Here is a 12,015-nt window from a genome sequence, read left to right on the forward strand (position 1 = left end):
GACTGAGTTGCCAGTCCTTTGTCAGTCTCCACCCCCAGCTGCGGGCCTTCCCTTTGGGTCTGTGCCTCAGGAGGGGTCTCCTTCCATCCTCTTGCCCCTCCCGCTGCTGCCGTAGACTGCTTTTGCTAGGCTGGAGGACGCAGGGGAGTTCTCTGTTGTTTTGGTTCGGCTCCCATCCACCTGCATCTGAGTGGCGCCTTCCCCGTGATCCTGTCCTCCTCCCTGTGGCAGCCGCTCTGCCTGTGTCTTTGGCAGTTTTTGTGCCAGAGCAAGTTTCCTTCCCCTTCCCCCGAATAGGAGCACTTCAACGGTCTGGGCCCAGGGTAGGACAGGGGTTTTTTTCCGCTTCCCAACACAGCAGTCTTCACTGAGCCCTGGTAGCGCTCGTTCAGTGGGGAAGGGCTCCGGGGGCCTTGGTGCTGTGGCAGTTCCCACTGAGGGTTTCCTCAGTCTACTCTCTCAGTCCACTTACTTCTTAAAAGGTTTTTAAAGTGTAGTGCTAAGAAGGAGGTACTGATTTTGAGTCTGGTTCCAATTACAATATCTAATCAAGAATCAGTGGCATGTTAAAGGCTCCCAGTAGAGAGACGTGGTGAGGAGAATTGGATCCCTGGTGGTTAAAGGTTATAACTTGTGTTGGGCCGTTGTTTCAGTCCAGCTGCTTTTTAGTGGCTGCTACAGTATATGCAGGGCTGCCAGGTTCTGTAACTCCAGAGAGCATTCACACGGGAAAACGGAATTCGCTTTGAGTGTTGCAGCTGTGACTTTGCGGAACTCAGTGGCCTGAAGAGATGCCATATCTGTATGTGGTCTCTCGGGGCTTTGCTGCACTTGGAGTGAAAAGGAAGTAATACCTCTTAAAGCAATCTTATAACTGGGCAGAATTACAGAAAGCTACATGAAAAGCCCTCATATTTTCAGTTCAGCATTTTAGAGTTATGTGACTGTGATATTTGAAGGTGGGATGTTACTAGAGGATGCCATTGTCATGCTCCTCTTATGAGCTAAGCTTTCACATCAGGAAGTGACACTGTTTGGGGTCAGCTCATAGTTTACTAAACTGTCACATCCATCATTCAGAGAGGCCAAGAACCCCTGAGGGGTGGATTCTGCCCCAAGGTCCCTGTAGGTTTTATTCTAACCAGAAGTGTCACTTCTTTCCCCCTAGACCCGGACACAGAGGTGTGTCTTCACGTGCTGCGCCTCGTCCAGTCTGTGGTGCTGGAGCCAGAAGTCTTCTCCAGGACGGCCTCGGAGATCCGCAGCTCCCTGCCCCTGCAGCGCATCCTGGCCATGGCCAAGAGCCGCAACCCTCACCTGCAGGCCGTGGCCCAGGAGCTCCTGGAGGACCTGCGCACTCTGGAGCGTGATGCGTAAGGGTGCTCAGCGCCGGCGTCCTCTCCCTGGGTCCCCACTTTGTCTTCTAAAGCCACCAGCCGTGTGCCATGTGTTACAGATAGCAAATGTGATGCCTAGAGACGGCTGTGTCCTGAGATGTGCCCACCTGACTTGCTCCTGGAAGTGAACGTGCTTGTGGGTGGTGGGTTAATTTTGCCGGAGGTGAGCCTGAGAAAGGGTCTGTTCTTCCGTGAAGACCCACATCAGCTGCATCCGGAAGAGGGCCTTCTCAGAGTGGCTCCTGCTGCCCAGGAGACCCTGAGACCTGTCGGTTCCCCCTAAAAGCGGAAGGTTGAATAACCGCCTACCCCGTTGGTCAGCGTTTTCCTGAGATACCTTTCTTGAAAAACAGTTCATTCGGCTCTCTAATAATTATAATTAATTCCCCCCACCAGTTCAAGTTTACCTTTAAATCTTTTGGTGAACCTGCTATTTCAGATGATATTGGACATTTTAGTTCTATATTTTTGTGCCTCTTTTATTTTTGAGTAAAGAAAGTCAGAAGAATCATTGGTGTGCCACAATTACTGTTTTCTGAAATATTATAAACTTGATGTTAGGAAGGTGTATATTACAGTGCACACGCCCGTGGTTGGTGGAAAAATCCCTCCTTACATTGTTCTGCGTCCTTTGGCTATGAGCTCAGGAGTCCAGTTTTTCCATAACAGTATCATGACAAGGGCCTCATAGATTAGAGCACATGCAGCTGCTTGGAGTTCTTTAAACAATGTGCACGGGTATGTGTACCAGGCCCCTCATCATGTGTCCTTCTCAACCACAGAGAACAGAGGAGGATGTGCTCCGTTTCTCACAGGTGTCACAACGTGTGAGTGCGGTTCCCTCTCTGGCACTCCTAGAGGCGTAGCAGCGCATGCTGTGTCCCTCAGGATGACGCTGCAGGCCCGTGGTCTCTGGGCATCCTGTAGGAGCAGAAACACTTGCAGGCGTCCCATACACATTCGTATGCTGTTTCTGCTTGCTGGCAGTTTGGAATAACTTCATGTTTCTTTTGTCAGCAATGTGCAGTGTATGGCTGAGGCTGAACGAAGGAGCTCACAGGAAGGCACAGTTGCTTGAATTTCACGAGCCGACATATTGTGGAACCTGGCTCATCAGAACCAGAGAAATGTTGTAGAAGGCAGTTTAAAATTCACGGAGGCAGAAATTGGTCCATCTGTGCTGTGTGGCTCTGTAGGTCCTGTTGATTGGCAAATAAAATTGAGAATGTTGTGTTTTTGTTCTTTTCTAGCATAGTATCATTTTCATTTTGGTTATTTGTTTGATAAGGTAACAGGAGATAAACTAGTATAATTAGTTGTGCTGCCTCTAGAAATGCAGGGTCTTTTTCCTGCCAAAGATGGGATCAGCGGCTTATAGAGAAAAATGAAACCGGGCCAAACCCATGAATGTTGCACAGTTCAGGTAATTAGTAGATGGATGTGATTAAGAAGGATACGTTTTTCCTCCTCCTAATTTTAAAGTGCTAAGGATAGCAAGAGTTCTTATGAAAACTCCTTAAGCAAGAAACATGTCATATACATGGAATCTAAAAGAAATGGTTCTGAAGAAGCTAGGGGCAGGACAGGAACAAAGATGCAGATGTAGAAAATGGACTCGAGGACATAGGGAAGGGGAAGGGGAAGCTGGGACGAAGTGAGAGAGTAGCATTGACATATAAACACTACCAAATGTAAAATAGATAGCTAGTGGGAAGCGGCCGCATAGCACAGGGAGATCAGCTCAGTGCCACCTAGAGGGGTGGGATAGGGAGGGTGGGATAGGGAGGGTGGGAGGGAGACACAAGAGGGAAGAGAAATGGTGATAAACGTATATGTATAGTGATTCACTTGGTTATACAGCAGAAACTAACACACCATTGTAAAGCAATTATACTCCAATGAAGATATGAAAAAAAAGAAACATATGTCAAATACATGTTTTGAATGTATATCACAGGAAAAGTACTTAAGGCCAATTTTAAGGAGTGACTAGCCTTTCTAATATTTTTGCTCTTCTTATGAAGGTCAAGGGGAAAATGGGTTCTTCACTTTTTTTGCATCTAAAGCTCTAAAGAAAACTCAGTTTAAAAAGTATGCATAAAAGCATGTACGTGGCAGTATCTGAGGTCTCTTGTGAATTTTAAAATCAGAAACAAAAATCAGGGACTTCCCTGGTGGTGCAGTGGTTAGGAATCTGCCTGCCAGTGCAGGGGACATGGGTTTGAGCCCTGCTCTGGGAAGATCCCACATGCCGCGGAGCATCTGGGCCCGTGCGCCACAACTACTGAGCCTGCACTCTAGAGCCCATGCTCTGCGACGAGACAAGCCAGCGCAATGGGAGGCCTGCACACCGCAACAAGGAGTGGCCCTGCTCGCCACAACTAACGGAGGCCCACGCGCAGCAACAAAGACCCAGTGCAGCCAAAAATAAATAAATACATTTATTAAAAAAAAAAACCAAATCAATAAAATGGTACTTTTTTTTTTTCTTTTGCGGTACGCGGGCCTCTCACTGTTGTGGCCTCTCCCGTTGCGGAACACAGTTCCGGACGCGCAGGTTCAGCGGCCATGGCTCACAGGCCCAGCCACTCCGTGGCATGTGGGATCTTCCCAGACCGGGGCACGAACCCGTGTCCCCTGCATCGGCAGGCGGACTCTCAACCACTGCGCCACCAGGGAAGCCCCCATATATATTTTTTAATAGATCTTTATCGGAGTATAATTGCTTCACAATACCGTGTTAGTTTCTGTTGCACAACAAAGTGAATCAGCCATATGCATACACGTGTCCCCATATCCCCTCCCTCTTGAGCCTCCCTCCCACCCTCCCTATCCCACCCCTCTAGGTGGTCACAAAGCACGGAGCTGATCTCCCTGGGCTAAGCGGCTGCTTCCCACCAGCCAACTGTTTACAGTCAGTAGTGTATATATGTCGATGCTACTCTCACCTCCCCTCAGCTTCGCCCTCCCACCTGACCCCGCAATCCCACTGCTGGGCATATACCCTGAGAAAACCATAATTCAAAAAGGTACATATGTCTTTAAATTTTAAAGAATTCCCTTTCTATTTATTAAGTTAAGGAACTTTTTCCCCTTGGTGCTGTCAGTTTGTATGTAAAGGCATGACACCTGCCATGTCAACAGCCAGACTTCACCCCCCCCCCCCACCCCTCGACTGGTGATCAGGGCAGTTTCTTGCTGTTCAGTTTCTCATTACCAATCTAGTCTGTCTTCTGTGACATCTGAGAGGAGCCCATCCTGCTAGGATGCAGGTCATTGTGTCTGCTCGTGGCGTGAACTGGGATAAGCCTAATGTTATAAGGAGTTCATCTCATCCCAGATACGTATATAGCCCCATGTTTATCACTTATTCCAGAGAATTTTAAAATTAATTAGAGTAGCAAGCATGGCATCACAAGTCTGGGACTTGAAGAAAAGCAGCCGAGGCCTGGAGTCAGACGATGGGCAAAGGAAGAATTTTAATAAAAGTTGTAAATGTGCCCGTTCCACTGATTCTGTAGCTGTATTGCCATGACATGAATATGAATGGAAAAGGTTGGTCAGTACTTTTGTAGGCTTACTGATTTTCTGAGAAGCCCTGAAGTTGAAGTTCACTCTGTTTTCTTCCATGATGTAGATGCTTAGACAGCTTCAGAAGGGCCTCTCTGACCAGCGTAGGGTCTCCAGTATAGACCCTGATACAGTGTAGGAAACAGGATAGGATACAGCATTCTTTGGGAAGAGTGTGGCCTCAGAAGGTGGAGCCAATGAACCTGTTAGAAAGTCTTTGGATACTTTTCAAGCCCAGGCTCACGTGGGCAGGGCAGGGGTCCATCTTTAAGGCCCACAGCTGTCTCTCTGCTCTGAGAATGTGCACGTTGAAAGTTGTCTCCAGCTGTAGAATGAATGTGCTAGTGCATGTCACACAATGAAGACTCTTTCTGCCTTTTGTTGTTATTTGTAATCCTTCAGGTTTTTTGAATGGTGGTAAAATTTATCACAGAAATGTGGACGGTGAACGTAAAATTTACCATTTAAACCATTTTGAAGTGTAGAATTCAGTGGTATTAAATATATTCACAGTGTTGTGTAACCATCACCACTGTCTGTTGCCAGAACTTTTTATCGTACCAAATAGAAACTCTGTACATTAAACAGTAACTCCTTCTTTTCTTTTCTTTTTTTTTAAAAAACATGTATTTATTTATTTTATTTATTTGGTTGCACCAGGTCTTAGTTGCAGCAGGTGGGCTCCTTAGTTGTGGCTCGTGGGCTCCTTAGTTGTGGCTCACGTGTCACAGTGGTTAAGACTCTGCACTCCCAATGCAGGGCGCCTGGGTTCGATCCCTGGTCAGGGAACTAGATCCCACATGCGTGCCACAACTAAGAGTTCGCATACCGCAACTAAGGAGCCAGATAAGCTGCAACTAAGGAGCCAGGAGAGCTGCAACTAAGGAGCCAGGCGAGCCACAACTAAATAACTCCTCATTTTATAACTGCCCTCCTCCCAGCCCTGATATCCTCTGTTCTACTTCTATCTCTATGAATTTGACTTCTCAAGTACCTCATATAAGTGAAATCAAATATTTGTCCTGGGTCTGGCTTATTTCACTCAGCATAATGTCTTCAGGGTTCATCCATGTTGAGCATTAGTCAGAACTTCATTACTTTTTATGGTGTATAAATAGTCCATTGTATCTTTGTAACACATTTTGTTTATCCCTTTATCTGTTGGTGGACACTTGTTTTAACCTTTGGCTATTGTGAATAATGCAGTGAATATTGGTATACAAGTATCTGTTTGAGTTCCTGCTTTCAGGTCTTTTGCATGAGTACCTAAATGTGAAATTGCTATATCATATGGTTTAGGGTTTTCTCTCTCTATAAAATCATGTTGTCTCAAATAGTGATAATTTTGCTTTTTCCTTTCCAATTTGGACGCCTTTTATTTCTTTTTTCGCCCGATTGCTCTGCTAGGACTTTCAGTACTACGTTGAATAAGAGGGGTGAGACTGTGCACCTTTGTCTTGTTCCTTATATTAAGGGAAAAGGTTTTAATTTTCCACTGTTGAGTATGATGTTAGCTCTGGGCTTGTTGTATTTGGCCTTATAGTGTTGAGGTATGTTCTGTCCATACCCAGTTTGTTGAGAGTTTTTATGATAAATGGCTGTTGGGTTTTGCCAAATGCTTTTTCTGCATCTATTGAGATGATCATATGATTTTTATTCTTCCATTTGTTAATGTGGTATATCACATTGATGGATTTGTGGGTATTGAACTATCCTTGGCATATTGGAATAAATCCCCACTTGATCATGGTGTATGATCCTTTTAATGTGTTGTTGAATTTGGTTTGCTAATGTTTTGTTGAGGATTTTTGCATCTATGCCCAGGGATATTGGCCTGTAGTTTCTTTTTTGGTGGTATCCTTGTCTGGTTTTGGTATCAGGGTAGTATTGGCTTTGTAAAATGAATTTGGGAGCATTCCCCCCTCTTCAGTTTTCTGGAAGAGTTTGAGAAGGATAGGTATCAAATCTTCTTTGAATTTTTGGTAGAATTCACCAGTGAAGCCATCTGGTCCTGGACTTTTGTTTGTAGAGAGTTTTTTTGGATTACTGTTCAGTTTCCTTACTAGTGGTCAGTCTATTGAAAATTTCTATTTCTCCATAATTCTGTCTTGGAAGATTGTATGTTTCTAGGAATTTATCCATTTTTTTTAATTTGGGCTAATTCTAAGGTCCAATTTGTTGGCATATAATTGTTCATAGTAGTCTCGTGATTCTTTGTATTTCTTTGGTATCAGTTGTAATTTCCCCTCTTTCACCTCTGAATTTATTTGAGCCTTCTCTCTTTTTTCTTAGTGAGCTTATCTAAAGGTTTGTCAATTTTATCTTTTCCAAGAACCAGCTCTTAGTTTCACTGAATTTTTTCTATGTCTGTTTTAGTCTCTATTTCATTTATTTCCACTTTGATCTTTATTATTTCCTTCCTTCTACTGACTTTGGGTTTTGTTTGTTCTAGTTCCTTCAGGTGTAAAGTTAGATTGTTTGAGATTTTTCTTGTATCTTGAGGTAGGGCTGTATCTCTATGAGCTTCCCTCTTAGAACTCCTTTAATGTATTCCAGAGATTTTGCTATGTTGTATTTCCATTTTCATTTGTCTCAGGTATTTTCAAATTTCTCCTTTGATTTATTTGTTGACTCATTGGTTGTTCAGGAGCATGTTGTTAATCACCACCTATTTGTAATTTTTCCAGTTTTCTTGTAATTGATTTCTAGCTGTATATCACTGTGGTCAGAAAAGATGCTTAATATGTCTTCAGTCTTCTTAAATTTACCCAGGCTTGTTTTGTGGTCTAGGATGTGATGTATCCTGGAGAATGTTCCCTGTGCACTTGAGAAGAATGTACTGCTGCTTTTGGATGGAATGTTCTCTCTATATATATCTATTAAGTCCATCTAGTCTAATGTGTCATTTAAGGCCAGTGTTTCCTTATTAATTTTCTGTCTGGATGATCTATCCATTGATATAATTGGGGTGTTAAAGTTCCCCAACTGTTATTGTATTGCTGTCAGTTTCTCCCTTTGGGTGTGTTAAGCACCTATGTTGGGTGCATAAATATTTATAAATGTTATGTCTTCTTGTTGGATTGACTGCTTTTTCATTATGTAATGCTCATTTTTGTCTTTTATTAGTCTGTTTTAAAGTGTATTTTGTGTGATGAAGTGTAGTTATCCTAGCTTTCTTTTGGTTTCCATTTGCATCATAAGACATTTAAACGTTAAACATAATTTACATTTAAAGTAATTATTGATAGGTATGTACTTATTGCCATTTTGTTATTTGTTTTCTGGCTGTTTTGTAGTTCCACTGTGTTCCTTTCTTCCTCTCTTGCTTTCTTTCCTTGTGATTTGAAGGACTTTCTGTAGTGTTATGCTTAGATTCCTTTCTCATTGTTTTTGGTTTATCTAATAGGTTTTGCCTTGTGGTTACCATGAGGCTCACATGTAACAGCTTATATATATATATAATATATATAATAATATAATAATAATATATATATATATATAATCAGTCTATTTTAGGTTGATGGCAAGTTAAGTTTTTTTTTAACATCTTTATTGGAGTATAATTGCTTTACAGTGGTGTGTTAGTTTCTGCTGTATAACAAAGTGAATCAGCTATACGTATACATATATCCCCATATCTCCTCCCTCTTGCATCTCCCTCCCACCTTCCCTATCCCACCCCTCTAGGTGGACACAAAGCACCGAGCTGATCTCCCTGTGCTATGTGGCTGCTTCCTACTAGCTATCTATTTTACGTTTGGTAGTGTATATATGTCCATGCCACTCTCTCACTTCATTCCAGCTTACCCTTGCCCCTCCCTGTGTCCTCAGTTCTGTTCTCTACATCTGTGTTTTTATTCCTGTCCTCCCCCAGGTTCTTGAGAACCTTTTTTTTTTTTTAGATTCCATATATATGTGTTAGCATACGGTATTTGTTTTACTCTTTCTGACTTACTTCACTCTGTATGACAGACTCTAGGTCCATCCACCTCACTACAAATAGCTCAATTTAGTTTCTTTTTATGGCTGAGTAATATTCCAGTGTATATGTGTGCCACATCTTCTTTATCCATTCATCTGTCGATGGACACTTAGGTTGCTTCCATGTCCTGGCTATTGTAAGTAGAGCTGCAGTAAACATTGTGGTACATGACTCTTTTTGAATTATGGTGTTCTCAGGATATATGCCCAGTAGTGGGATTGCTGAGTCGTATGGTAATTCTATTTTTAGTTTTTTAAGGAACCTCCATACTGTTCTCCATAGTGGCTGTATCAATTTACATTCCCACCAACAGTGCAAGAGGGTTCCCTTTTCTCCACACCCTCTCCAGCATTTATTGTTTCTAGATTTTTTGATGATGGCCGTTCTGACCAGTGTGAGGTGATACCTCATTGTAGTTTTGATTTGCATTTCTCTAATGATTCGTGATGTTGAACATCCTTTCATGTGTTTGTTGGCACTCTGTATATCTTCTTTGGAGAAATGTCTATTTAGGTCTTCTGCCCATTTTTGGTTTGGGTTGTTTGTATTTTTGATATTGAGCTGCATGAGCTGCTTGTATATTTTGGAGATTAATCCTTTGTCAGTTGCTTCATTTGCAAATATTTTCTCCCATTCTGAGGGTTGTCTTTTCATCTTGTTTATGGTTTCCTTTGCTGTGCAAAAGCTTTTAAGTTTCATTAGGTCCCATTGGTTTATTTTTGTTTTTATTTCCATTTCTCTAGGAGATGGGTGAAAAAGGATCTTGCTGTGATTTATGTCATAGAGTGTTCTGCCTATGTTTTCCTCTTAAGAGTTTTATAGTACCTGGGCCTTACATTTAGGTCTTTAATCCATTTTGAGTTTAGTTTTGTGTATGGTGTTAGGGAGTGTTCTAATTTCGTTCTTTTACATGTAGCTATCCAGTTTTCCTGGCACGACTTATTGAAGAGACTGTCTTTTCTCCACTGTATATTCTTGCCTCCTTTATCAAAAATAAGGTGACCATATGTGCGTGGGTTTCTCTCTGGGCTTTCTATCCTGTTCCATTGATCTATATTCCTGTTTTAGTGCCAGTACCATACTGTCTTGATTACTGTAGCATTGTAGTATAGTCTGAAGTCCGGGAGCCTGATTCCTCCAGCTCCGTTTTTCTTTCTCAAGATTGTTTTGGCTATTCGGGGTCTTTTGTGTTTCCATACAAATTGTGAAGTGTTTTGTTCTAGTTCTGTGAAAAATGCCATTGGTAGTTTGATAGGGATTGCACTGAATCTGTAGATTGCTTTGGGTACTAGAGTCATTTTCACAATGTTGATTCCTCCAATCCAAGAACATGGTATACCTCTCCATCTGTTTGTATCATCTTTAATTTGTTTCATCAGTGTCTTATAGTTTTCTGCATACAGGTCTTTTGTCTCCTTAGGTAGGTTTATTCCTAGGTATTTTATTCTTTTTTGTTGCAGTGGTAAATGGGAGTGTTTCCTTAATTTCTCTTTCAGATTTTTCATCATTAGTGTAGAGGAATGCAAGCGATTTCTGTGCGTTAATGTCGTATCCTGCTACTTTACCAAATTCATTGATTAGCTCTAGTAGTTTTCTGGTAGCTTCCGTAGGATTCTCTGTGTATAGTATCATGTCATCTGCAAACAGTGACAGCTTTACTTTTTCTTTTCTGATTTGGATTCCTTTTATTTCTTTTTCATCTCTGATTCCTGTGGCTAAAACTTCCAAAACTATGTTGAATAAGAGTGGTGAGAGTGGGCAAACTTGTCTTGTTCCTGATCTTAGTGGAAATGCTTTCAGTTTTTCACCATTGAGGACAATGTTGGCTGTGGGTTTGTCATATATGGCCTTTATTATGTTGAGGTTAGTTCCTTCTGTGTCTACTTTCTGGAGGTTTTTTTTTTTTTTTTATCATAAATGGGTGTTGAATTTTGTCAAAAGCTTTTTCTGCATCTATTGAGATGATCATACGGTTTTTATTCTTCAATTTGTTAATATGGTGTATCACATGGATTGGTTTGTGTATACTGAAGAATCCTTGCATTCCTGGGATAAATCCCACTTGATCATGGTGTATGATCCTTTTAATGTTCTGTTGGATTTTGTTTGCTAGTATTTTATTGAGGTTTTCTGCATCTATGTTCATCAGTGATATTGGCCTTAGTTTTCTTTCTTTGTGACATCTTTGTCTGGTTTTGGTATCAGGGTGATGGTGGCCTCGTAGAATGAGTTTGGGAGTGTTCCTCCCTCTGCTATATTTTGGAAGAGTTTGAGAAGGATAGGTGTTAGCTTTTCTCTAAATGTTTGATAGAATTCACCTGTGAAGCCATCTGGTCCTGGGCTTTTGTTTCTTGGAAGACTTTTAATCACAGTTTCAATTTCAGTGCTTGTGATTGGTCTGTTTACATTTTCTACTTCTTCCTGGTTCAGTCTCGGAAGGTTGTGCTTTTCTAAGAATTTGTCCATTTCTTCCAGGTTGTCCATTTTATTGGCATATCGTTGCTTGTAGTAATCTCTCATGTTCCTTTGTATTTCTGCAGTGTCAGTTGTTACTTCTCCTTTTTCATTTCTAATTCTATTGATTTGAGTCTTCTCCCTTTTTTTTCTTGATGAGTCTGGCTAATGGTTTATCAATTTTGTTTATCTTCTCAAAGAATCAGCTTTTAGTTTTAATCATCTTTGCTATTGTTTCCTTCATTTCTTTTTCATTTATTTCTGATCTGATCTTTATGATTTCTTTCCTTCCGCTAACTTTTGTTCTTCTTTCTCTGCTTGCTTTAGGTGTAAGTTTAGGTTGTTTATTTGAGATGTTTCTTGTTTCTTGAGGTAGGATTGTATTGCTATAAACTTCCCTCTTAGAACTGCTTTGGCTGCATCCCATAGGTTTTGGGTCACTGTATTTTCATTGTCATTTGTTTCTAGATATTTTTTGATTTCCTCTTTGATTTCTTCAGTGATCTCTTGGTTACTTAGTAATGTATTGTTTAGCCTCCATGTGTTTGTATTTTTTACAGGTTTTTTCCTGTAATTGATATCTAGTCTCTTAGCGTTGTGGTCAGAAAAGAT

At 41.4% G+C, this 12,015-nt stretch overlaps 1 protein-coding gene across 4 annotated transcripts in view; it reads left to right on the plus strand.

Moving 5' to 3' along the window:
* HSF2BP (heat shock transcription factor 2 binding protein) overlaps positions 1-3,019 on the plus strand; it is an 82,561-nt gene extending 79,542 nt beyond the window's left edge. For all 4 annotated transcript variants that reach the window (XM_060297719.1, XM_060297722.1, XM_060297720.1 and 1 more), the window contains one exon: positions 1,169-3,019. In XM_060297719.1, the coding sequence (XP_060153702.1) occupies positions 1,169-1,377 (209 nt within the window). In that variant the 3' untranslated portion in view covers positions 1,378-3,019. The remainder of the gene's footprint in view (positions 1-1,168) is intronic.
* The last annotated feature ends 8,996 nt before the right edge of the window (positions 3,020-12,015 follow it).

This window comes from Globicephala melas, chromosome 4 (genome assembly GCF_963455315.2).
Source record: "Globicephala melas chromosome 4, mGloMel1.2, whole genome shotgun sequence".
NCBI classification, from domain to species: Eukaryota; Metazoa; Chordata; class Mammalia; order Artiodactyla; family Delphinidae; genus Globicephala; species Globicephala melas.